The following is a 26,297-nucleotide window of genomic DNA, read 5'->3' on the forward strand; positions in this document are numbered from 1 at the left end:
GTTGCCACTTCTCTTTTTCTAGTACCCATCGTTTCTTTTGTGAGGCAAATTTTAATTCCAAATCTTTTGCACCATTAACTCTTTCTCTGACTTCGGAGATGTGCAGGGGTTTTGAACTTTTCCAGGAAGATGCAATAATGCTTCTAGATGCCAGTATAATATGGGAGACGACTGTAGCAGTGGGTATTTGTAGGAGTTCAGTGTTGAGGAAGCATAGTGCTAGGCTTGGGGTAGATGTTAGGTGAAGGTTAAGTGAGTTGTTGAGAGCAGAAAAAACGGTAAGCCAAAAAGTGTGAACTATAGGGCAGGACCACCAGGCGTGAAAATAAGTACCTTTGTTGCCGCATCCTCTCCAGCATAGGTCAGGATAGTTTGGATCCATTTTGGCCAGCTTAGCTGGTGTGATGTGCCAACGTAATAAAATCTTACGGGACAGTTCAATATGGTGTATGCCCTTAGATATGCGATTCGTCCACATGAAGGCTTTGTGCCATAATGAGAGATCAAACACTTGTTCCAAGTCGGTTTCCCAACGCATCATATATTTAGGTTTTGCATCATCACTGGGTGTGGTAAGATTTCCATAAAAGAGTGAGATTCCTCCAGAAGATTTCTTAGAGTTCATGAAAAATAGATAGGCAGTTCTAGGGAAGGTGTAGGTGGTGAACTGGTGAGACGCTAAGGCGTGACGGATTTGTAGGTATTTGAAGAAGTCTCTAGTTGGTATATGAAACTTCGAGGTTAGGAATGCAAAAGGAACCAAGGAACCACCGTCCAGTATGTCAGCGATATTTCGGATTCCTTTATCTTCCCATGTGGTGAGGTCGAGATCAGGGACAATGGTGTAAAGATAACGGATTGGCAGAGAAGTCACTGGTATTGTATCCATCTTTGGAGTCAATTTAGAGTAAGTTACCCACGCATTACATGTAGCTTTAACACTATATAAGCTAGGGGAGGGGGGTTTAGCAAGAGTTATGTTATCCACTTCGTTCTTTGGTGTTAGAAGTCGGATGGAATGTCCGTGAACATAGAAGTCTTCTATCTGTGACCATCTGTTCTGTGGTTGACGCCACCAAGATTTAGCTTGGTCTAGTAAGGATGCGATCTGGTACTTACGTATGTCAGGTAGCCCCATGCCTCCGACCTTCCAGGACATAGTCATAGTGTTGACATTAATTCTGGGTTTCTTATAGCTCCAGATAAAATTATTTAGTGCTTTTTGGAAATTGTTAAAGAAGGAAATAGGAATGTGTATTGGAAGTGTTCTGAGCTGATACAAAATTATAGGAAGGACTAACATTTTAAGGATGGAGATTCTGCCTATCCAGGATAGAGGTAGTTTGTGATAACAATCCAGTTTTTTCTTAACCTTGTCTAATAAATGTGGAAAGTTTTCTTTATAGAGGATGGAACTGGGAGATGTCAGGTTAATACCTAAATATTTAATCTTTTTTTTCATTCCATTGAAAGGCAGACATGGTTAAAAGCTTGGTTCTGCAAGAGTTAGAGACACCCAGATTAAGAATGTGTGATTTGTTTTCATTGACCTTATAATAGGACACATTGCCGAATAGTTTAAGCGTTTGTTGGATTATAGGGAGGGATTTAACAGGGTCGGTAATGGCTAAAATGATGTCATCGGCATACAGGCCAATCTTGTGGGTAGTCTTCCCTACTTTAAGACCCGAGATGTTTTGATTTTTTCTTATATGCTCTGCTAGCGGTTCCATAATCATAGCAAAGATGATAGGAGATAATGGACATCCCTGACGGGTGCTATTTGTGATAGTAAATTTATCTGAAATATAGCCCGAGTTGTATACTCTGCCCGAGGGGTTGGAATAGAGTGCAAGAATAGCGTCTTGGATGTTTCCGGTAAATCCAAATTTTATCAGTACTTTTTTCAGGAAGTTCCAATGCACTCTATCAAACGCCTTCTCTGCATCTAAGGCCAGAAGCAGAGAAGGCGTTTGGGTCAGTTCAGCATGTTGAATTAGGTCTATGAACCTGCGTGTACCATCTGTTGTTTGTCTGCCAGCAATAAAACCTACCTGGTCTGGATGAATAATAGTTGGCATTATTGATGTTAATCTTTTAGCTAAGATTTTTGCAGAAATCTTTACATCGGTGTTTAAGAGCGATATGGGGCGAAAGTTCGCTGGGATAATTGGGTCTTTGCCCGGTTTTGGGAGAGTGATAAGTGTAGCTGATAGCATCTCTTCTGGGAATTCTTTTTTATTTATTGCTTCATTAAACATCGATGTTAAGTGGGGTGCTAGCAGGTCTGCAAATTTTTTGTAATAACCATTCGTAAATCCATCCGGGCCGGGTGCTTTACCAATTTTTAATGTTGTAATTGCCTGTAGTGTTTCTTGTGATGTAATAGGCATGGAAAGAGCTTCAAGTTGAGAGTTAGAGATTTGGGGTAGATTTAGCTCGTCTAAGAATGCAGAAATGTCTTCAGCAGATGGTTGATAAATACTTTTATCATTTTTTAAGTTGTAAAGGTTTTCGTAATATTGTTTGAAATGGTTTACTATTAGTTGGGGGTTTATAATTTTTTCTTTGTTCTGGTTTATCAGATAGGAGATTCGTTGGTTTACAGATCTTTTTTTCGCCTGACTAGCTAGGAATTTACCGGGTCGGTTACTATGTGCATAGTAATTTAACTTATATCTGGTCAGTAATTTATTATAAGAATCTGTGAGTAATTGTTGTAGTTGGTTTCTTGAATCTCTTAACTTGGAGGTAACTAGGTCAGTAGGATTACGCTTATGTACAATCTCCAGTTCAGATATACTTTTTAATAATTGTTGCGATTCTTTGTGTCTCAGTTTTTTCCTGATTGATGCAAGTTGTATAAGTATACCGCGAAGAAACGCCTTATGTGCATTCCAAACTATAGAGTTATCTAATTGACTGATAGAGTTAAGCCGAAAATATTCAGAGATACGCTCTGCTAGAGTGGTTTGATAGTCGGAGTGGCAGAGTAGAGAGTCATCTAGTCTCCAAAGATATATATTCGGTGGATAAGACTGTTGGTGTAGTGTTATAGAGATAGGAGCATGGTCTGACCATGTTATTGAGCCAATGTTTGTGGATTTAATCAGATTGAGATTAAAGTGATTTAGAAGGAATATGTCGATCCTGGAGTATGTTTGATGAGGGGAAGAGAAAAATGTGTAATCTCTTTCAGTAACATGTGTACACCTCCAGGCATCGACATATCCCTCCTTGAGTGACAAATTACGAATAGATGACATGTGCCTAGAGGTAGATGTGGAGTCGAGGTCTGGGAACATAATATCGTTTAGATCACCACCTATTATTACTATGCCTTTTGCTTTTTTCCGTAGTTTCGCAAAAATTTTTGCTAGAAATTCGTGTTGTTTCGTATTTGGGGCATAAATGTTGGCTAGAGTGTACTGAATATTATTAATTTGGCAGATTATAAATAGGAAACGTCCCTGTGTGTCAGTAATAATCTGTTCAAGTGTGAATACCACTGAGTTAGCAATGGCTATCAGTACTCCTTTCTTTTTTGTATCAGCTGAGGATAAGTAAACATGTGGGAATTTAGGGTGAGTTATTTTAGGGGTTTTAGTAATCGAGAAGTGCGTCTCTTGTGTGAACAGTACGTCACACTTGAGAGTTAGGGCTTCTTTCCATAATAAATGTCGTTTATAAGGACTGTTAAGTCCTTTAGCATTTATGGAAGAAATTGTTAAATCCATTTTTGTCTAGGGGTCGTGTTGATATATAAACTATTGGGTGTCTATATGTGGGAATAGGTTTTGTACTCACTATAATACATGAAGCAGGATAGTGTACAGCGGAATTTGGGTCCGGGTCGGTCGGAGGCATGAGGCTGTCTGTCAGGATGTTTAAGAGGGTGCTACAGGAACAGAAAACAAAGACATAAGCAAAACATACATAACAAGAATAAACCAGGAAAAAAATAAATGATGCCAGTAAAGTACTTAGCATTGCGATGAATAAACGGAGGTACGGCTCCGGAAAGTAGAGCCCATTCAGCATAAAGCCCGTGAGGGCCTGATCTGTAGGTTAAAGAACCAGCATAGGGAGTTTTGCGTAGTTAGGAGTGATTGCCGCGTTTTCCAACAATTTTCCAGTCCTCAGTAATTAAGGCCGGAGAGAACGGATGATGTTGTGGAGAAAGAGTCGGGGGAGATGCGTTTGTAGGAAGTCGCCAGTTATCAAGAAGTAGTAAGCCTTTTTCTGGGTTGTTAATTATGAAGGTGGAGCCATCTTTGGTGATAATTAATTTGGTTGGAAAGCCCCATTTGTATTTGATGTTGTTAGTGCGTAGAGTTGCTGTGACTTGGCTAAATGCCCTGCGAGCTTGTAACGTTGCTGCGGACAGGTCAGGAAACAGCTTGATATTAGAATATGGATTAGGTAATGAGCCTTTCTTTCTGGCTTCCAGTAGTAAAGTTTCTTTTGTACAGTAGAAGTGAATTTTAGCGAGAATGTCTCTAGGGGCTTTTTCGGGCGCATTTCTAGCTTTTGGTATGCGGTGCGCTCTATCAATAGTGAGATCCAGGTCAGAAGAGGTGGGTGATAGGGATTTAAACATGGCTGTTAGATAGTTGGAGATATCATTAGGTGCCACATCTTCTGATACGCCTCTAATCTTTATGTTGTTATGACGTGACCTGTCTTCCAGGTCCGTAACCTTGTCTCTCAGGCGTTGTATTTCCACATCAGCTTCATTAAATGCAGATACTAGCTCATTATGTGACTGTGCGACTTCAGACATTTTGTTTTCCAGATGAGATGTGCGATCACCTAGGTCACCAATAGTGGATTGCAGATTAGCTATTGCAGAATTAAAGTTAGCACAGATATTAGCTTGTAAAGTGGTTAGCATAACTTGTATAGAGCGCTCTGAAGCTGGGACATCAGGGGTTAAACAGGGCTCCTGCTCATACACAGTGATAGCAGAGCTGCTGTCTGAACTGCACATGCTGCTGCTGGAGTTATTTCTACTTGTTGGAGCCTGCTGGCTCTTCTTACTCACAGGTTCCTTTGCAGATGGGGACGACAGTGGTGAGAGGGCTAACTCCCTTTTGTGTTTCCTCTGTGAGTCAAGCATCGGAGGTATGGGCAGCCGTTGTGGGGTCTGGGGCTGCGGTTGTGTAGTGGCTGGGACATCTCTCTTTGAGTGCGGTGAGGAGGCGCCATCTTGCGCGCCAGAGGCGCGTGGTGGCTGAACTGTGAAGTCCGATATCAGCGTGATATCGGGCTTCCCCGATTTCCTCCTGGTCATGACGGGTGCCGGGTGTATTCCGACAGGCTGCGGTGCTGTGCGCGGAGCAGTGAAGGCTGTGTGGGCTCCCTGAGCTGGTGTACGATGCGGGCTTGTGTCGGAGCTCCGGGATCAAGCGGCCATTACGTAGTGCGGCCAAGCTCCGCCCTTTTTATAGGGATTCTATCATTAGAAAAGGCTATTCTTCTCTTGCTTTTATTTTTCTGATCTGCACCGCCGTTCCTGAGAAACATCTTCTTTCTTCCATATGTAAATGAGTTTCAGACATCACTAGGGGTGTTCTCCTGTGCGAAAACTCTCCAGGACACCTCCGTCTTCTTCTCCGGACCACCTCTTCTCCCGCGCCACCTTCATCCAAAAGCGCCGATTGCATATGTCCGTCAGCCATTTTCCTGTGGCCAAACGGGAGAGAGGATGAAGACTTTTGGATGAAGACACGAAGGTGACGCGGGAGAAATAGGTTTTGGTCTGTTGTCACTATGCATGTGGTCACTTATCTTACAACAATCCTATACTACAGTCCAGAGCTGCATTCACAATTCTGCTGCTTGTTATTGGAAACAGTCAGCAGACTTGTGGACTGTTACTTTGTAGTTTAGGTAGAGTCTTCTATATTACTGTACAACGTCTGATGACTCTACCTGACAGTCTTATGCTTCAGCCTATGTCTTCTATTTCTTAAGACTCAGTAACATTATGCAATAAACTTCCAAGGATCATATTCATTAGATGGTCTCCTAAATGTAACCTTGAATCACACATATAATAGTTTGTATAAACAACGGCGGAGCAGACAGTTCACTGTAACAGTTTATATTGGGTGTGACCTTCATCTTACTGACCTCAACTGAGTCATGGGTGAATCTTCCATGTATCAGCAAGTCTTTCTAAAATGTGTGACGGAAGAGTGTAGCCAGTGGCGTAACTAGGAATGGCGGTGCCCCGTGGCGAACTTTTGACATGGCCCCCCCCAGTCCGAAAAGACCCCTGAGTATAATGATAGCAACAGTAGCGACTGTCAATGGGCCCCTAATGTCCCGGGTCCTGTGGCAGCTGCCTCCGCTGCTATGGCGGTAGTTATGCCACTGAGTGTAGCTGTATCCTAAGGGTAAAAGCGTTCATGTTTTTGACTAGTACCCCTAGTTAAAGGAACATACCAGGTGAATATAAACACACACCATAATGTCCAGTGCAGAACACAGGGAAGTGGGGCGTGACAAAGGGGGATACAAAAATGGTAAGGATGTATACCTTGTTACTCTCAAAAGTTTCAAAAGGGGGTCAGGAGGAGGAAGGAGCCACTGCAATGAAAGAAAGACACACTGCCATTACACCAAGTGCTTTACAGCCTCACCCAATGCTAGATATTTACTGCCACACTGTGCATTACTGATATATAATGTCCTCCATGCTGCTGCCTTGAAGTCTATGTCATAGACAGAAGAGCAAGGTCTTCTTTTCCCTCTGTGTGCAGTGTATGGGAGACCTCATAGCAGCTGGTCGCCAACCACTAGCTCGGGGAGAAGTAAAAATTAGGAACTGCAGAGAGGAAAACTAAAAAAAAATAAATTCTAAAACAGGTTATCTTCCATCTCACATGTATACATGGCAGCTGACTAGATAAAGGACAGCAGTGTAAGCAGTTCACTACAATCCATAACATTGGACGTGATCACTATCTTACTGACCTTCAACAAATTACAGCTCTGTGTTCAGTAAACAATGTAATAAGTCACTTGTTACATTATATCCTAATGACAATGTTATTTATGGGTCAGGTCAGTGCTTAGAGTCCATGGAGCAGAAAATTGTGTTAAATGTGTGATTTAGGAGGATATTACACACCTTAGCTGCACTACAGGGACAATAACTCTGAGCGTTCTGCCAGGTAACTCTGTAAATACATTACAGTACAATTCCTGAATTAGTATCCAGAGCTGCGTTCACAGTTGTGTGCTTACCTGTGCGCCTGTGATCCACAGGGAGGGTCCGATGTCCCTGCATTGGGGACTGTGCAGAATTCAGATCACTAGAAAGCACTACATGCAGAAGACGGAAACCTGTCATGCCGAGTCCGGCCGTGAGCGCCGGTGAGCGTTTTATGCTCTCCACGGCAAAACAGTTTTTTTTTTTAAACCGGACAGAGTACTGCATGTCCAACTCTGTGTCCAGTTTAAAAAAAAAAAAAAACTTTTGCCATGGAGCGCATAAAACGCACCCCGGCGCTCACAGCCAGACACCTTTCAAACCCATTCAAATGATTGGGTATGAAAGAGTCCTGCAGCTTTCCGTCTCCTGCTCTGTTTTGTGCAGGAAGCGGAAACCTGTATGGATGGAGACCGGGCGCAGATGTGAACGAGCCCTTATGTGTACAGTACAGTGGTATTATGTGTACTATATTATGGTAGTATGTGTACTATATTATGGTGGTATTTGTACTATACTATGGCGGTATTATGTGTATAGTACAGTGGTATTGTGTACTATACTATGGTGGTATTATGTGTACTATACTATGGCAGTATTATGTGTACTATACTATGGTGGTATTATGTGTACTATACTATGGTGGTATTATGTGTATAGTACAGTGGTATTGTGTACTATACTATGGTGGTATTATGTGTACTATACTATGGTGGTATGTGTACAGTACAGTGGTATTGTGTGTACTATATTATGGTAGTATGTGTACGGTACAGTAGTATGTGTACTATATTATGGTGGTATTTGTACTATACTATGGCGGTATTATGTGTACTATACTATGGCGGTATTATGTGTACTATATTATGGTGGTATTATGTGTACTATATTATGTGTACACCACCATGGTATTTGTTTGGCACTCTATAGTAGTATTTGTTTCCTGGAGTGGCTCCAGCATCACAACACACTGAATGTTGAGGCCAAGTCCGAATGTTTGAGAATTCCTGCACTCCACGGTGTCTGTAGATATTTATATCCGTATCGGAATAACAGTATATTAGAAAATTGCAGAACGTTTCACCATCACTTTTTACGAGGGTGAATGATCCCTAACACACACATTGGGGCGCAGTTTTCACAATATACTTTATTACATAGCTACACTTGCTCATTTTACATCTGTAAACATTTACACAAGATGGTTACTTAAAGTGGTTGTCAGTAAATTCCAACCGCTACTAAACACAGCCGTGGGTGACGCCAGGCAGCAGCTGTAAAGGCGCCAGTTAATCATTTCCGTTGTGTTTGTAGGAGAGCGCCGGGTCCGTTCCCTGCTGAATTCAGCTGCTGGGTGATGAGTCTGGGACGACACAAAAGCTGTTGATGTCTTGGCATGGCTCCGCCGCTGCTGTGTAAGGCACTGTGTGTTACATTAAGTATCTGGCACCAAGCCGGGCCTCTGAGTGCGAGTCCTTGAGGGTTATTTCATCGGCTGTTTAAGGTCAAACAATCCAGTGCCCCCTTTTACAACTTTTCCAACCACGAGGCATGCGGAGGGTGACTGAAGATTGTCCTTTGCACCTGTTAATACACAACAATCCTTGTATTAGACAAAACAAAACTGTATCCATGTAGCAGGACTAAGTAACATAATGGATCTATGTACATTACATAAGAGTTTCGAATAGTACTTGCTCATCTCTAACAGCCAGATGTGGCAATGACAAACAAAGACTGTTTGCTGGGGATATGGACTCCAAAACGTAGGTGATGACACCCAAAACCCATGCAGATCAGCTGTTTGTAAGCTCTCTGTGCTTTACAGGTCATGTGATGTCATGTTTAATCGGTCACATGACCTATTCAAGTGAATGGGCTGAGATGCAATACCAAGCACAGACACTATACAAGGTACGGCGCTGGTGGTTCCAGTAAAAGGGCCACAACACTTCACAACTGAACAATATGGTCTCTTAAAACAGAGGGTCAGTGCGGGTCCCTGGTGTCTGTCCATGTTCTAGTGAGGACTTTTACAAAGGATTCGTCATCAATCTTATAAGCCCAGAAAACCCCCTTTAAAGGGCGACCCCTCTACACAGCCAATTTAGTATTCAGAAATCCTAGTATTATCAGTTTCTGTAAAAGCTGGGTGGTAAGCAAAGTCAGCCACGACAGCTCCCACCTCTCCCAACACCTTGGTACATAGCCATAGAAAAGTCTGTTATGGATCGTTTAATAACTAAGCAGGTTTTTCATTCTGGAGTCTGGGAAAGCTGGGTGGTGTCCACCATTAGAGCTGGGTTGGCTTTTCCTAAATTAGACTAGCAGTCGGTTCGCTTTCAGAAGTAAACCTAGATTTGTGGGAGAAGCTTACAAATGCCAAACACTGTGGAGGAAAGGAATCGGAGGCTTAGCCCAGGAAATCGGATGAAGAGGCGCGAGGTCATGTGATGCTTATAAAATAAGCGTATGAGAAGAAAGAGGAAATGGCTGACTAAAACAAAGCAACATGACCACACCGATGCGACACAGAAATACTAACACGTCACCAGTAGCCAGAAGTCCTACTCAGCTCTCTAATATGGCAGGCACCCAGCTTTCCCTGTCCCAGAAATATAATTCTGTTTCCTCTTTTACCAATATCTCTTAGTAAATGTGTTAGCAAAGCTCAAATGTCATGTAGATGACTCTGACATGTGGTTTTCACCCAGCTTTTCCAGAATCGGATATAGTTAACATCTCTTATGTCATGTACTTGCTATGTGCCCTGTGCTATCCTACTATTATAAATGTAAAAGTTTGTGTGTTTGGATGTTTGTCCCTCAATCACTCAAAAACGGCTGAACGGATTTTAATGAAATTTGGCACATAGATAGATTGTAACCTCGATTAAAACATAGGCTACTTTTTATCCCAGTAAATGACATGGCTTCACGACTGTTATGAATTTATGTTCACATACTATATTATGCTGCTCCTGCAGCAGCTTATCTCAGCCAGGGATGTTATCTCTCTGTGTAAACACTCAGCTAACCCTCAGTCCATTGTGTACATGCATTTGCATATTATCTCATCAGCTCCAGGCAACATACTGACACATTGGATGGGAAAACACCTTTAATCCAGATTGGCAGTTTGCTACTTTTAAACACGCCGGGAAAAAGAAAATCTAATTTGTCACAAAATTCTAAAACAACAACAGCTATGAAGGTAGCCAGAAGTCACAGATTTCTCCTCAAGCGGAGATAAGGGGGATCATCGGCGCCAACAACAAACTCATTATATGGAGTCCCAGCGAGCTGCCGGAACAATCACAGACACAGTGCAAGGGACAAATTTAGCAGCAGGCCAGTTTGACAACTGCCGAAATGCTGGAGCAGGCGGATTATCAACGCCAACAACAGGCTCATTATATGGCTTCCCAGCGAGCTGCTGAGATGCCGGAACAATCACAGGCACAGTGCGACGAATGAGTTCAGTCGCAGCCCGGCTTGACAGCTGCCGAAACAAGTAGATAATCATGCCAACAACACGCTCATTATATGGTGTCCCAGCGAGCTGCTAGGATGCCAGAACAATTACAGGCACAGCGTGAGGAACAAGTTCAGCAGCAGGACAGCTTGAGAGCTGGTGAAACGCCAGAGCAGGCTACCTGAGATCTGGCGCACGCGCACTTGAGCTGAAGTGTACGCCTCTAGCTTCAGTAAAGAACTGCACCAAAATGGGGAACACAGCAGTACGGAGAGTGTAAAACTTTTATATATTTAGTACAGACATGGAGGCCTTTACAACGGGGCTATTTGGACAATAAATCCATAAGGACCTGGGGGTGGTTTAGTGCCCCATATCACCATGAGAGGTTCCCTTTACATCCTAATACCTCCTTAAAGGAGCATGCCAGACAAAGCTAAAGACTAGAGCAGATCTTCAAGGGAGTTGCATGACACTGACATTGTCTTCATGTTTTCTGAATGGTTGCCATGCACCGCCCCCTTATGACCTGCGCTAGGCATAACATTAGATATACATTTGGCTCCCAGCGTCCATTTAGGACCATTCCTCGCCAACTGATCTACTACCGTTAAAGGGGTGTTCCCCCCTGATAATGGGTTAATAAAACAATATCAATGCCCGGCTGGTATTGACTTTATGGACCTTTTCAATTCTCAGGAAGTGCCTGCTCGGCCAATCACTGGCCACCGAGGTGACCCCACCCTGCCAATGATTGGGCATTTCTTGTCTGTCAAGAGGAGACCAGGAAGCAGAGCCCGAACAGTGTCAATCGGGATCAGCACAGGGAACAGAGGACTTTTACCCATTATATAACATTTGTTGGAAAATCCCTTTAAGGCCTATTCACGTGTGGAGATAGTCAACCAGATGACCGTTCCTTCCAGGTCTCTGTTCCACATCAACTTGTGTGTACGAATGGCAGATGACAAAAAGTCTGTCCATGTAAACAGGCCTTTAGCTCTTATGACCTTGGCTGTGGACTAAACACAACTATCTCCACCGACACTAAAAGTGTGAACAGAGCTGTATATCCATCACATACAGGAGCCACGGCCTCTATATACACAGACTAAGCCGCATACACACTCAGCCTTTTATGGTGAAACAGAAGACCGGGTCTTTAAATAGCAGAGACACTAGTATCTCTGCGGGGAGCGGGTCATGTGACGTCCCAGCAGCTGAAGACAAAGCGTCTCATGATCTCGTAAGGAATGTATAGAAAGTATGGACATGTATGGAATGTCAGATAGCAGGTAAATATATGATCTATACTGTACTACCTCACAATGCAATGAGGCTTGGAGTATACTACCAATACAAAGATGTAGCAGAGCTGAACTGGTTTGCTGCTATGTACAGCCTGTGAATGGGGACCCCTTAATTTCAGAATCAGGGGGTCCCCTTAAAAGGTCACATCTTTACCATCCCCTATAACGTAATACTACCGCCATGTGTATGTACTAAGTATATGCCCAGTCCTCCATGTTACCCAGCTAGGCTGGCACAGACTACTACAAGAGCTGCCAGTGGGGTACAAACTGGTATGGAGAAAGGTCATCACTTTTGATGCCGGGAGCGATCACTGAACAATGAGACTTGTAGTCCGTATCACAACTCAATAGGAGACTGGACACAATAATGGAGACCGAGGTGATGACCACGCCTCTCGTAGCACCACGACCCGTGACATCCCCGCGTTCCTGTTCTAGACTACTTACCACTCAATGTAGCATCCTTTAAGAACTTGTAGCTGGTCTCAAAGGTCATTTGCTGGAAAGGAGACGAGTTGGACTGAATCCCGAAGCGACTGAGAGGCCGGTAAGTTCCCTCAAAGCACATGTAGTCTGATACTAGGGAGAGATGGCGGGGGTCTACTTCAATACCTGGAAAAAATGATGGGATAGTTAGAATCTATAGATTTTTTCTATGCTGCTCCTATGCATCTCCATGATAACAGACTACAACCAAAATCTGTGTAGTCTGACTTGCTTCAATCTGCCCTCTTGCCGCCTTTGTTACCAAAAATCAATGAACACCTTGGGAAGAATCTTAAGATCAGCGTCTCCTACACCAGGATCAGACCACACAGAGTTTGTGTTTGTAGTCTGTTATCAAGGAGATGCTTAGGTCTGCACAGGAGCGGTAAACACAAAGCGGTAGGAAGTTTTTAAGAATATCTGCTTATTCTTCCATGACGTGGCGATCCTTACCATATACAGCAAACACGTCTTTAATCTCCTTCTGCACCACCCTGACCGCAGCTTCTATGCCGTACGTGTTGGCCATTGCATGGATATCATTTGTATACAGGCGCTTTAGGTTCAGGACCTGTGGGAAGGGATCGCAGGTACATTGATGAGAATGATGGATCCTACAGCATTGGTATGAACTGAAGCCAACGGCACTTATGTCGCCCGTATCCAGCGCCCTGAATATACGCTCAGGATTTTACACTTGGATACATATTGGCATATCTCACTCTGCTGGAATAATATCCATTTCGCTTGTATAAAGAGACTCAAGTATTATTGACTCATCTCATAGACTTTGCAGACGCCGCTGGCGACGAGCCCGCCGTACATCAATGAGTAACTGAGGAAACCGACCCAATGTCAGCAGCCAACACAATGTCTCATTCACACGTTGGGAAATCCATTGTTTTGTTCAGCGGAACGCGGCCAGGGACTTTTCTCTATTGTTCTCCTTATCGACCCTGTGGTTAGAAGTGGGGTGGATCGCAATAGAAGACCACACGAGCAGACAGGGCCACATAGAAGCGCAGATGTCATCTGACTACTATAAGCAGTGCCCTCACAGTCATATGCTCACCGCTCCTGTTGTAAATCTGCACCCCCAAAACACCTATATATAGCATACACAGCGCCCCCTGCACTTACAAAGGGTCATATACCAGTCCTAAAATCTCCGTTATAGTATATAACTGTATTCTCATGAAAAACCATTCCAAAGCCTCTTTTCCTATAACACTACATTGTGTCGTTCCTCTGTTATTCCTCTTGGAAATGTATGAACTGATTACCACTAGTAGGATGTATCCCTGCACCATGGGCATTTATTGAGACTAGCATTCTGTACACCAGTCTTAATAATGGCCCCAACTGACGTAAGATGTGCCTGAAGTATTAAGAGGCTTGGCGCCGCACTCCCATGTGCCAGGCAGAACGTGGTGGTGTAGAATTCCTCTATAACTCAGGCTGGTCTTCTGGTGTAAGTAAAAGTAAAATAAGACCTCGAGACAAAGACGTGCCACAACTATTCTCATCTACACCAGTTCTCTGGTATAGCGAGAATAGTAAAATTCCCCCATTGTGACGATGCGAGTACTGAATTGACTTTGTCAAATGGAAACACATCTACTTATTTATACGTTTCTCGGAGGAATAAAAGAGGAACGACACAACCCAGGATTCTAATTTCATGTGACTGTAAGTGTTTATTTAACCTGGCATGTCAGGACGGCCATCAGGTTCTCTTGATCACGCACTTGTGTTGCTACAGCTTCCCTACTACCTGTTGTGCCCCAGACAAGGGCCTAGTTTGCCTATACAGTAGATAACATGTAATGGAGGAGACCTCGGTTACATGGACTTACATCTGCGTAGTTAAACATTTCCTGGAGGTTGATGCCCTCTGTGTTCATGACCAGCTCCTTCTCTCCGTTTTGATTTGTGGTTTCGTTGAGGAGGCAGCGGGTTATTCCTCGGGTCTCGTGAATAACAACGTTGTGTGCCATGGAGGAGATGAGAGATGAGAGATCGAAGTGGACCTTCATGAGCGGCAGCTTCAATGTGATCTGTAGAGGAGGAGTCAGCACATTACACATAGCAATAGACATACAGTAATGCAGCCTATAATGATGGCTCGCCATACAGTATTGCGCAAAAGTTTTAGGCAGGTGTGGAAAACGCTGCGATGCAAGAATGCTTTCAGGACTAGAAGTGTTAATAGTTGAAGTCTGTCAACTAAAATAAAATGAATGAAGAGAAATGTAAATCCCATCAGGAAGAGACTACGACTATCTGGAGTAAGGTGAATGGGAGTCCTCAAATGACCGACAGGGGATAGGGGTACCGCTCCATTACTGCACATTTACTGTTCCTAGGACCCTTTTAGACTTTACACGTACACGCTCGGCCTGCTCATCTTCACAGACCACTATGTGTGACAAAATAAGGACCTTCATTTGAAAATGGAGTCTGTGTGTAGTGTAATGTTACGGAGCTTTATTGTGAAGTTATGTGCTCCCATGCAGAGCACCAACCTCCTCTCTACTCCTCTGTTGCACATCATAGGGCAGATTTATTAACCAATCTTAAATTTTATAAAATACAAAGATTGGCTCCTTTCTGTGAAATCCTGAACTTTTATTCTATTTCCCTTGCTCCTCTATTGACAGCTGTTCCCTGCTACTCATTGTGTAATGTACGGGCTGTGAGGGTCACTTCAAATGGCTATATCTCAGGTTTTAGAAAAATGACAAACTTGCGTTAGGTGTCATATGAAAGAGGAGATTCTCAATAAGGATGCAGTTCTATACAGAAGATTTGCAGAGATATCACTGCTTGAAAACACAGTTGGGATTGGGATATTCATACACAGCTGCAGCTAGAAATATCCCAATCTCGACTGTTTTCTACCAGTGATGTCTGTAAATCACACAGGTAGAACAGCAACAGTATCATATGAAAGATGAGAACCTCATGATCATAGGACACCAAATAAAGTAGATTACAAAATATAATAATGACACAAATACTGGCAGAAAATCAAAAGTTGTCAGAAAGTGTAAAGGGACTGTTTCACGTCTTCAGCACACTGTCTGCTTTCCCAGTATGCACCCCTATGCTAGAGATATCAATGCCAATTTTCAGCACCGATATGTCCCCACTGTCAGAAGGGTGGGCCTTACAGATATCTCTGGGCTGTAAGGAACCCCTGATAGTATTCTTCCATAGCCTTGTACTGTCGGGGGAGCGTTCCTCACAGCCCAACATTCATGCTTAGGTTGTAAGGCCCCGCCCTTCTGACAGTGGGTAAATATCGGTGCCGAAATTATCTCCAAAAACGGGACACATACCAGGAAAGTGCACTGACCATGGCCAAGACACAAGACTCCATTCTTCTGGCCATGTTCAGGATCTGCTATTCCGATAGCTCCAATATACAATAATCTTCACAAGTGTCCGCAAGATCTTACCTCACACCACAAGCTTTTCTCTGTGTCATAAGAATAGTCTTCGATTTGGGTATTGAGGCCCAGGACGTGGTTTACCCTGTTCTCGGTCAGCACCTCCTTTGTTAGGTTTGTTTGGTTATTTTTGGTTTTGAAGGATCTCGCTTGTAAGGGTTCAGGATTGTCCTCTATCGGGAAGGCCTCCTCCTCCTCCTCAACACCCTCTTGCTCTTTTTCAGCAGAAGGGTTCTCCTCATTCTGTTCTTCTTCATTCTCGGGTCCATTCACCGCCGCTGCCTCCTCCTCCTCCTCTCCTTCTTCACTTTCATAGTCAACCTACCAGAAAAATGACCATGAAGACACGGAAACAAATGTATCGCTCCAATACTATAGTCTACAGAATGTGGTACAAGAAGCTGCCCATAACTTCCCTTCTGGGTTACCATTATGGGTTTTTCGAGTTGAAGCAGTCACAGGAATTTGTCTGAAAGCTCAGCAGGGAATAGTCTATGTATTATGTCAAAATGAAGGGGGAAAAAATGGAGGAACAAGGAAATTCCGGATACAAACGGAAAGTGAGGATTAGAGAACAGGTCCTGGAGCAAAGGAAGAGACGTGGCAACACCGTCACATTACATACAGACACATTCTACTAATAAAGAGGACAGTAAACACCCAGTTATAGATTTATCCATACATTACAGAGGAAGGGATAGCACATTGCAAGGGTATGCCATCACTGTAGGCCCCGTGGGGTCTCTGACCTCTGAGACCACAACCAATTCTAACAATGAAGGAATCAGTACTGTGACCTCTTCACAATCTATTCTGGCACAGCGGCGGTCCTGGCCATCACCGTACAAGTACAGGTACTGCTGTGTGGCCCGATAAACACCAGTCACAGGTTCTCAGCACTGAATCAGTCCTGCAGCCCCTTCATTTTTAGGATCAATGTGGTGTCAAACCCCACACTGATCATAAAGTGATGGCCTATCTAAGAGACACGCCAACACTTTATGAGCGTGGAAAAAATCCCTTTAAGAGAGATGGACTTGGCTGGGGTCATCTTGACCAGGATTCTTACCTCCTCTTCTTGCTTTTTTCTCATTTTTACATCAGTAGCATCGGTATCGCCCTCATTGGCATCCGCATCTACGATTTTTGGTTCGGCAGCCTCACCGTCTTCGTTCTCCTAATAGGCAAACACATGACGACATGATCTCTATTACTGTATGAGGTGACATGGACAGGGCAGAATGCAACGCTCTGAGCTTTGTGAGAAGAGCTGTGTAAGCTACACATGTCCTAACCAAGGCAGTACTGTAAGTCACATCTCTCAGCTCCTACTGGGCAAAGCAGTGATCGGTGACTACAGATTAACAACAGAGTCTACAGTGAGCCTGAGGTGGTCTGAGACAACCCCCCCACCCCACCTGTGTGCCATCATTTGCCCTGTACAGTTTCTCGAGACCCCAGTGGCGTGATATGAGGCTCACTCCATGCCAACCATGGGGGGGATAAGTAGTCAGTGTCAATATAGAGGAAGGGGAGTGGGGTCCTTTGTCTGGCTATAGGGCGGAAAAGATCAACTGTATATCAAATCAGATATAAAATTATGAAGAAGGTGAAACCTTTCTATGACGGTTCTTTCTATAGGGGGTTTTGTTATTACAGACACCTATTCCCTATCCACAAGATATAGGATACCTGTCAGATCGATGGGGGTCTGACCGCTAGGACCCCCAGCGATAAGGTGAACAGAGCCCAAAAATATCTGTGTCCTCCATGTGAATGAAGCACCAATGCACATGCCCAACCAGCACAACCATTCACTTCTATGGGGCTGCCATTAAATGCAGTCCCAGAAGCTCCATAGAAGTGAATGAAGCATCGATTGGACAAGTGCACCAGTATCTTATCCTCACAGAGGACGAAGGGGGAATTTAATGCCGTTCTCCTGTTCTCTGGGGAGAATGGGGCATATATCTATATATCTAACTAGAGAGAGATTCACTAAAACACAAACCATCTCACTATCATAAACGTGACTCTGCCGGAGGCCATGGCGGCAGACACCTGAATAAGCAGCCTGTTATCTTTCATTGTCAGTTCATTAAAATGTGAAGGTCAATAAAACGAGAAAGCAGCAAGCTGGCCGTATCCATACTTGGCGCCAAGGCATCAAGTAAACAGAGGGCGCAGGATGAACGCAGTCACTGGTTCTTTGTATTATATGTCATGGCAGCCTCAGATAAGAGCCTGGTGATAAGCGGAGGAAGCTTATTCAACAAACAGCCGGCCCAGACCCCGGTGCTACACCACAACAAGGATTAGGGAAGTTTGTAGGATTAAAGTGTTTGTATAGGACAAAAAGCAGCGAGTATTCATTAGCCTGACCCCGCTGTAAAACTAACATATCATAAATCCCTTAAAGCAGGCAAGCCAGCGTTCCCCAACATGTCAGCTTTAGTAATAAATGTATACTACGTTGTGTTCCTTTGTTATCCCTCCAGGAAATGTATGAAAACAGTCACTATGGGCACCTGTCCCGCAACATAGCCTTTTCATCATGGGTTGGCGCAGGTTGCCACAACGGTGACACTACAATTGCTGCTGGATTTCTTGAGACTATAGTGTCATTGTCACAGCAAAGTGAATTGCAACGTGACCCCATTTACCTTCACTATGTTGTAATGTAATATAGCAAAAGGGCGATCTTCAGCGAAAAATCGCTGTGTAGCCCACCACCGTCTGACAATATCAGTGCTGTCAGAGAGTGCAAATATGGGAATTAATCATGTCAGAAGAAGGACAAGCTACAAATCTGAATATTAGAAAATCTACAGGGAACGTATGCATGCTGCCAAATATTGCTTACCCCTGCTCTACACATGGGGCTGTGTAATGGCTACTCTTAGGTCTCGCATACACGTAACAGAAAAGTCAGCTGAACATGCAGTTTCTTATGTGTATGGGGGAGGGGAATGTCTATCTAAATGATTGAGGACTGAGCTGCAATACCAAGGACAACCACTAAAAAATGTATGGCGCTGTGCTTGGCAAGTAATAAAGAGGCTGCAGCAATTAGTATCATAGTAATGAGTAACCCCTTTCTTGTCCGACCCTTCGTTCCCCTGGGAAGTAAGCTGCCTCCAGAGTCTAGAGAGGACAGCAGCTTCATCACCATCCCATTGAAAACACATGCACGCTAGGTTGAGCCTAGTATAAATGTGTATAGGAGGGACAGGAGGAATTGCCACCATTCCGTGTTACTCACCTGTGACTCGTCTGCTTCTCCGTCGTCATTCTGATCTTTCTGAAACGCCTTTCTGCTGGTCACGTCACTATAGAAGGCAAGTCTTGTGCTTCTCCTTTTGATGGCATCTAACATAAATCGGAAGAACCTGCAGATTGATGAATACGTTACTCTTCTGAGTACAGTGCCCCCTATGGCCCATAATGGCCAATGAAGAATCTGAAAGTGGCCACAGGCATTACAGTACGACCATGCAGTCCATATACTGGACCAATGAGCGGATGGGGTGGTGGATGCATAGGGAGTGTTCTCTAGCCCGTTGCAAAGCTACAACTCCTAGCATAACCTGCAGATGTCCTGTTAGGAGTTGTAGTTTTGCAATAGCCGTAAAGCAAAGCTTTGAAGACCACAGATCTCTGCAGCAAGGAAAAATCGGGCTTCTTATGGTGGCCATACACAAAGCCGAGCATAAGGCGCCTGGCCACTGTGCCATATCAGGAGCTATGTGAAGATGGTAAATAGGACTGCGGCATATGGGGCTTGTGTGCATGTGCCAACCTGCAAAGGAAGCCCCAGTAAGCCCAGGACAAAATGGAGCCGTCCTCAAAGTCTAATAAAGCATATAGTGAGATGAACAAACCTGGTCTCCATGAAGTGTAGAACTTCCTCAGGTCGCAAGCACTTCTCCTGACGGTAGTATTCATATGGCAGGAAGTGGAACTTTATTTTAAAGATGTGAAATTTTTGGGATTTCTGATCAATGTGGAAGGTTTCCTCTACATCTAGCTTGTGCAATACCTAGAACAGGAAAAATATCTCTCTATTAATGCTGCCACTAGGGGGAGCAAACTGAAGACTGATTGAAGTGTCAGATTGTAACAGCTGCTTCTGCTTCACAGACTATGTGATATCACATTCATCAATCATGTGACCTGTACGCAGCTCAGTCCCATTCTGTAAAGCGCAGTGGTCTTTAAAAACAGCTGATCGTCAGAGGGCCCAAGTATCGGACCCCCGTCAATCTTTAACTGGAAACCCCCTTTAAGTTGTCTAATCTAGGAATGGATCTTAAAGGGGTTTTCCTAGATTGATATTGATGACCTGTCCTAAAGGTAGGGCATCAATATTGCTGGTGGTCCAACACGTGGCACCCCTAAGATCAGCTACCCAGAGTACAGCATATGGATTAGAAATGGGACTGCTTTGTGCACTGTGTAGTGGCTGTCCTGCACGATGTCCTAGAAATCCCTTTAAAGTCCACAAAATATGGAGCGTACACGTTACAGACAGGCTATTTACTCAAGGTCTCCTTAGTTAACCATTCTCTACATTCCCAGTAATCCAAGCGGTTATAACATACGGGGAAGGATAAGGATAAGGGCAATGGCAATAAGGGCAATGAGTACAGTGTCTGGGTGACCTTGGCAGGCAGGTACCGTATTTTTCGGACTATAAGACGCACTTTTTTTCCCCAAAATTTTTGGGGAAAATAAGGGTGCGTCTTATAGTCTGAAGGTGGCGCTGGCACCCGCTGTAATAGGGAGGCGGAAGCCGGCAAGTGATAGACGCCATTACAGGTGCCGGGGCCTGAGACATCGCTGCCCTGTCCTGCATGAAGCCAGCAGCGGGAGGAGTGATGCTGCTATTCCGCTCCTCCGTCCCCCCGCCGCTGGCTTCATGCAGGGCAGGGCAGCGATGTCTCAGGCCCCGGCGTCTATCCCTCCCCGGCATCCGCCTCTCTAGTACAGCGGATGCCGGGTCAGTATCCGTGGCCCCTTCTCCCCCGGGGCTGGTCCCCACCGGCCCCGTACCTGTGAGGTTGCAGGCCGGCTCCTGCGCGGCGATATCGCAGGAGCCGACCTGTTCGGGTGAGAGTCGGGAGCCAAATGAGGCTCCCCGGCCTGTCACGGCTATATTAGTATTGCGGCTAGTCTCTATGACCAGCCGTAATACTAATAGACAGAATGTCCCATAGACGGCAATACAGTTGTATTGCCGTCTATGGGACTTTCGATCAAGTGACTGCAGGTTCAAGCCCCCGGGGGGGGAATAAAATAGTAAAAAAAAAAAAAAAAAAAAACCCTTTAAAAATATGAAATAAATAAAAGTTCTAAATCACCTCCTGTTTTTTTTCAATACAAGGTGATCTAAGCAATAGATATCCCCCAAAATGGTATAACTAAAAAGTACAGCTGGCCCCACAAAAAAAACGCCCTATACATCCCCGTACAGCTGCAGGGTCACCTGTCAATGTGGCCTTGCAGCTGTTGCAAAACTACAACTCCCATATATTAAATATTTTACCAGTTTTTGCTTCAAATTTTTTTTTCCCTATTTTCCTCCTCTAAAACCTGGGTGCGTCTTATAGTCCGAAAAATACGGTACATATAGTGTTCTCCGAGTATGATCTTGTAGAATACAGAAGTGTCTCTTTAAGAGAGTTCTCTCTGTGGTTTGGCTGCTCACGACTCTCTCACTGAACATAATTTACTAGCTGGCATATATATGACTAATAAATACTTCCTTCCCGCTTACAGAAGACGGAGCCGCAGAAACGCAAACAGCCCAGACAGAGATCTTATCGGTTTATAGGCAAATAAACAGCATTAGAGATTCACTTTTTGCAGAGATACTATGTGATAAGTCTGTGTAGGGAGAATAACAACCAAATTATAGGTAACCAGTAGCCAAAGTACAGCGATAACCCTATAACCCTGCCATCTTAAAGGAACACTCAACCCAGAACAAGACTAGAAATGTAGCTGTCCTCACAGGTAGTCAGCCTGCAACGTTCTCTGCAGGAGCCAGACACAGTCAGTCTTGTAGAAAAAAATCTGCAGAGAACAAAGGGGTTCGATGTTCAGGTGATAGACCGACTGAGGGGATAGAGCTATCTTTTTATGCTCAGTCAGAAAGAGCAGAGAAGGAAAACTCCTGCTGTTTCATAGAATAGAGGGGGGAGGTTCCTGCTGCAGACAGTTTATAGGGCAAGGGGGGAGGCTCCTGCTGCAGGTTTATAGCACAGAGAGGAGACCCCTGTTGCAGTTAGTTGCTTTATAGGGCAGAGGCAGGAGACCTATACTGAAGCCAATTGTTTTATAGGGCAAGGGTGATGTGTTATCTCTGCTGAAGCCAGTTGTTTTATAGGGCAGAGGGAAGACGGCAATAATTCCTGCTGGCTTTGGTCAGAAGTTTAGCATTTATGCAATGCACTATACCAGTGCTCAGATTTAAGAAATCAACTCCCCCTCCCCTTCATCATAAGAGGTCGGCTACGCTGTTAATTCCAGTGACAGTCTTCCTTCTGTTCCTTAGCTGCTATGGACTCCTAGTATATCTTCTCCTCTCAGCATACGTGTGTCCTGTAATATATTACTGTGTATTATCCTGTATCTGTATTACTATGCTGCTGTGCTGTAACATATAGAAATTTCCTCACTGTGGGACTATTAAAGGATTATTTATACACACACATTTTTTTTTTTTTTTTTTTTTTGGGGGGGGGGGGGTCAGGGCCAAATCTCAACATTACTTATGCCACATGACAAGCCCAGCTCTGCTACATAACGGCTCCCTGATAGTTGCACCAGCTATATACTAGTGTTCTCTCCAATGTAAGCCCCTATTCGAGGACAGAATCGCCGCAGCCTAGCACAAGTAGACCGTGATTTTGCTCACCTCGGCCACGCACACACGGGTCAGCTGCTTCTTCAGTTTTTTCACTTTCTTCACAGCTTTCTTAGTGGGGAGGACAGGCACGCTCATCATGGGAGTTCTAATAGTGCTGCTTGCCATCAATAAAATTTCTCTAAGCCTAAAAAGAAGTAGAAAAGATAAAAAAAAAAGTGTTTAAATAAGATGATGATAGAAAGGTGTCACCTGCTTAGGACTCCTCCCTCCTGACTATCAGCCATAATGGAATCATGCTCCTTTACACAACCAGATGTAATACTATATTTCTCCTGTAGTGGCCACTGCAGGGAATAGGAGTAGCTGATGAGAGTGGGGATGGGATCCTGTTATGTTTTCCAAGGCTTCTATGCATCAAATCAATGGGACAGAAACCAGATCGGACCACTTACCTGGGAATACCCAGAGTGACGTTCATCTCTCCTCTGCCGGCAAAGTGGAAAGTGTTCAGTGTCATCTGGGTGGAGGGTTCTCCGATGCTCTGAGCTGCAAGAAGGCCCACCGCATCCCCGGGGTCACACAGAGCCCTTTGCCATTTTAGCTGTAGCAAATTCCTTAAACTTTATCCAAAAAAGGGGAAAAACCAGCTGTAATGACGTGTAATATAACATAATATGCAAAATATTCACAAGGAGCAATATTACAAGATTATCCCCGCTTGATGCGGAGTACCTCCATAGTCTGTAAAGCGTGTACAAACTGGAGGGCGTCTTTATACATAATTTTGGAGACCCGCTGACCTGGACCAATTCCACCACATATAAAGTACATGTTGCGATCAATCACCTTTCAGATGACATCTTGGAAGATTCATAGCTGGAACTGTTCTGCATATCCCGTTGCCAAATGTACTCATCGACTTTGGCTTGAAATTTTTCGGACACGGATCCAAAATAGAGATCTGGTCGGAGCACTGAGAGGCAGGGGTCAGGCAGGCGAGACGACCGCTTTATGTATTTCTTCTGCTGCTTTGGGTCCAGGGAATTCCAATGCTCCGCAAGCTGGGGACAAAAAAAAAAAAAAATCATATTTACTTGGAAAAAAAAAAAAAATGGAGATTTTGCCTTTAAGCGGCTGCGCAGGATTAAAACATGGTTACTTTCAGCCCACAACAGCACCACACTTGCCCACAGGTTGGGTGTGATATTGCAGCTAAGCACTGTTAAGTTGAGTAATCAGAGTCGTAAAAATAAATGTATGTTTTCGGAAAAAAACAGCCATTGATCTAATCCCAGACATACAGTGTTGGCCAAAAGTATTGGCACCCCTGCAATTCTGTCAGATAATACTCATTTTCTTCCAGAATGATTGCAAGCACAAATTCTTTGGTACTATTATCTTTATTTAATTTGTCTTCAATGGAAAACCACAAAAAGAATTGTCAAAAAGCCAAATTGGATATAATTCCACACCAAACATAAAAAAGGGGGTGGACAAAAGTATTGGCACTGTTTGAAAAATCATGTGATGCTTCTCTAATTTGTGTAATTAACAGCACCTGTTACTTACCTGAGGCACATAACAGGTGGTGGCAATAACTAAATCACACTTGCAGCCAGTTGAAATGGATTAAAAGTTGACTCAACCTCTGTCCTGTGTCCTTGTGTGTACGACATTGAGCATGGAGAAAAGAAAGAAGACCAAAGAACTGTCTGAGGACTTGAGAAGCAAAATTGTGAGGAAGCATGAGCAATCTCAAGGCTACAAGTCCATCTCCAAAGACCTGAATGTTCCTGTGTCTACCGTGGGCAATGTCATCAAGAAGTTTAAAGCCCATGGCACTGTGGCTAACCTCCCTAGATGTGGACGGAAAAGAAAAACTGACGAGATTTCAACGTAAGATTGTGCGGACGGTGGATAAAGAACCTCGACTAACATCCAAATAAGTTCAAGCCGCTCTGCAGTCCGAGGGTACAACAGTGTCACCCCGTACTATCCGTCAGTGTCTGAATGAGAAGGGACTGTATGGTAGGAGACCCAGGAAGACCCCACTTCTTACCCAGAGACATAAAAAAGCCAGGCTGGAGTTTGCCAAAACTTACCTGAGAAAGCCAAAAACGTTTTGGAAGAATGTTCTCTGGTCAGATGAGACAAAAGTAGGAAAAGGCATCAACATAGAGTTTACAGGGAAAAAAAAAGGCCTTCAAAGAAAAGAACACGTTCCCTACAGTCAAACATGGCGGAGGTTCCCTGATGTTTTGGGGTTGCTTTGCTGCAGTTTGGAGAAAGCCCCCTTCACATCTCAGGGACGACCTGGAGCAGTTTGCCAAAGAAGAATGGTCTAAAATTCCAGCAGAGCCTTGTAAGAAACTCATTGCTGGTTACCGGAAGCGGTTGTTCGCAGTTATTGTGTCTAAAGGTTGTGCTACCAAGTATTAGGCTGAGGGGGCCAATACTTTTGTCCGGCCCATTTTTGGAGTTTTGTGTAAAATGATCAATGATTTGACTTTTTTTTCATTCTCTTTTGTGTTTTTTCATTGCAAGCAAAATAAATGAAGATATTAATGCCAAAGAGTTTGTGATTGCAATCATTTTCTGGAAGAACATGAGTATTATCTGACAGAATTGCAGGGGGGCCAATACTTTTGGCCAACACTGTACCATTTTAATATTTGTTAAAGCACAGTCCTAGCCTATAGGTCACATATCTCAAAGATCAGTCTCACCCGACATGCGGCCATGCTCCTCCCTTTTTCCAATTCCTCAGAAAAATGCGCTTTAAAAGCCGGCATCTTCTTTTGGGAGTACATGAGGAAGGCACCGATCCTTTCGGAAGGTGTAGGATGGGTGGCTCTCCACTTTCGGATAGACAAGCTATGTTGGCTAGCTTGCTCAGAATCCATTTTAGATAAGACTTCATCCAAGCGCTTTGACCGTTTGATCACCTATTAAAGGAAAGACGATTATCAGCAATCTGTACAAGACCGAACAACGTTCATAAGTATTGGAAGAAGCAAGTCCAGGACCTCATTACGTAGGAACATCACATGACCAGACAACAACATCAAAGTAGAAAAAAGAACAAAGGATAAAAGTAAAACCTAAAGATTATGTCCACCCTATATAGAACTATTCAGCATATACTGTCAGCTTGCAAATATGTTAGATCCTTTATTATACCCCAGAGCTGCGCTCACTATTCTGCTGGTACAGTCACTGTGTACATACATTACATTACTTATCCTGTACTGATCCTGAGTTACATCCTGTATTATACTCCAGAGCTGCGCTCACTATTCTGCTGGTACAGTCACTGTGTACATACATTACATTACTTATCCCGTACTGATCCTGAGTTACACCCTGTATTATACTCCAGAGCTGCGCTCACGATTCTGCTGGTACAGTCACTGTGTACATACATTACATCCTGTACTGATCCTGAGTTACATCCTGTATTATACTGCAGAGCTGCACTCGCT

General features: G+C 43.9%; 1 protein-coding gene across 1 annotated transcript in view; it reads right to left on the reverse strand.

Annotated features, from left to right (window-relative positions):
- Positions 1-8,335: 8,335 nt before the first annotated feature.
- POLR1A (RNA polymerase I subunit A) overlaps positions 8,336-26,297 on the reverse strand; it is a 42,951-nt gene continuing 24,989 nt past the window's right edge. The window contains exons 23-34 of the mRNA XM_075261228.1: positions 25,542-25,760; positions 23,662-23,876; positions 23,268-23,435; positions 22,864-22,999; positions 19,826-19,983; positions 19,207-19,333; positions 17,014-17,121; positions 15,954-16,265; positions 14,349-14,549; positions 12,946-13,063; positions 12,454-12,618; positions 8,336-8,803 (exon numbers count right to left, since the gene is read on the reverse strand). Of these exons, the coding sequence (XP_075117329.1) occupies positions 8,703-8,803; positions 12,454-12,618; positions 12,946-13,063; positions 14,349-14,549; positions 15,954-16,265; positions 17,014-17,121; positions 19,207-19,333; positions 19,826-19,983; positions 22,864-22,999; positions 23,268-23,435; positions 23,662-23,876; positions 25,542-25,760 (2,028 nt within the window). The 3' untranslated portion in view covers positions 8,336-8,702. The remainder of the gene's footprint in view (positions 8,804-12,453; positions 12,619-12,945; positions 13,064-14,348; positions 14,550-15,953; positions 16,266-17,013; positions 17,122-19,206; positions 19,334-19,825; positions 19,984-22,863; positions 23,000-23,267; positions 23,436-23,661; positions 23,877-25,541; positions 25,761-26,297) is intronic.

The sequence above is a fragment of the Leptodactylus fuscus genome, chromosome 1 (assembly GCF_031893055.1).
Source record: "Leptodactylus fuscus isolate aLepFus1 chromosome 1, aLepFus1.hap2, whole genome shotgun sequence".
NCBI lineage: Eukaryota > Metazoa > Chordata > Amphibia > Anura > Leptodactylidae > Leptodactylus > Leptodactylus fuscus.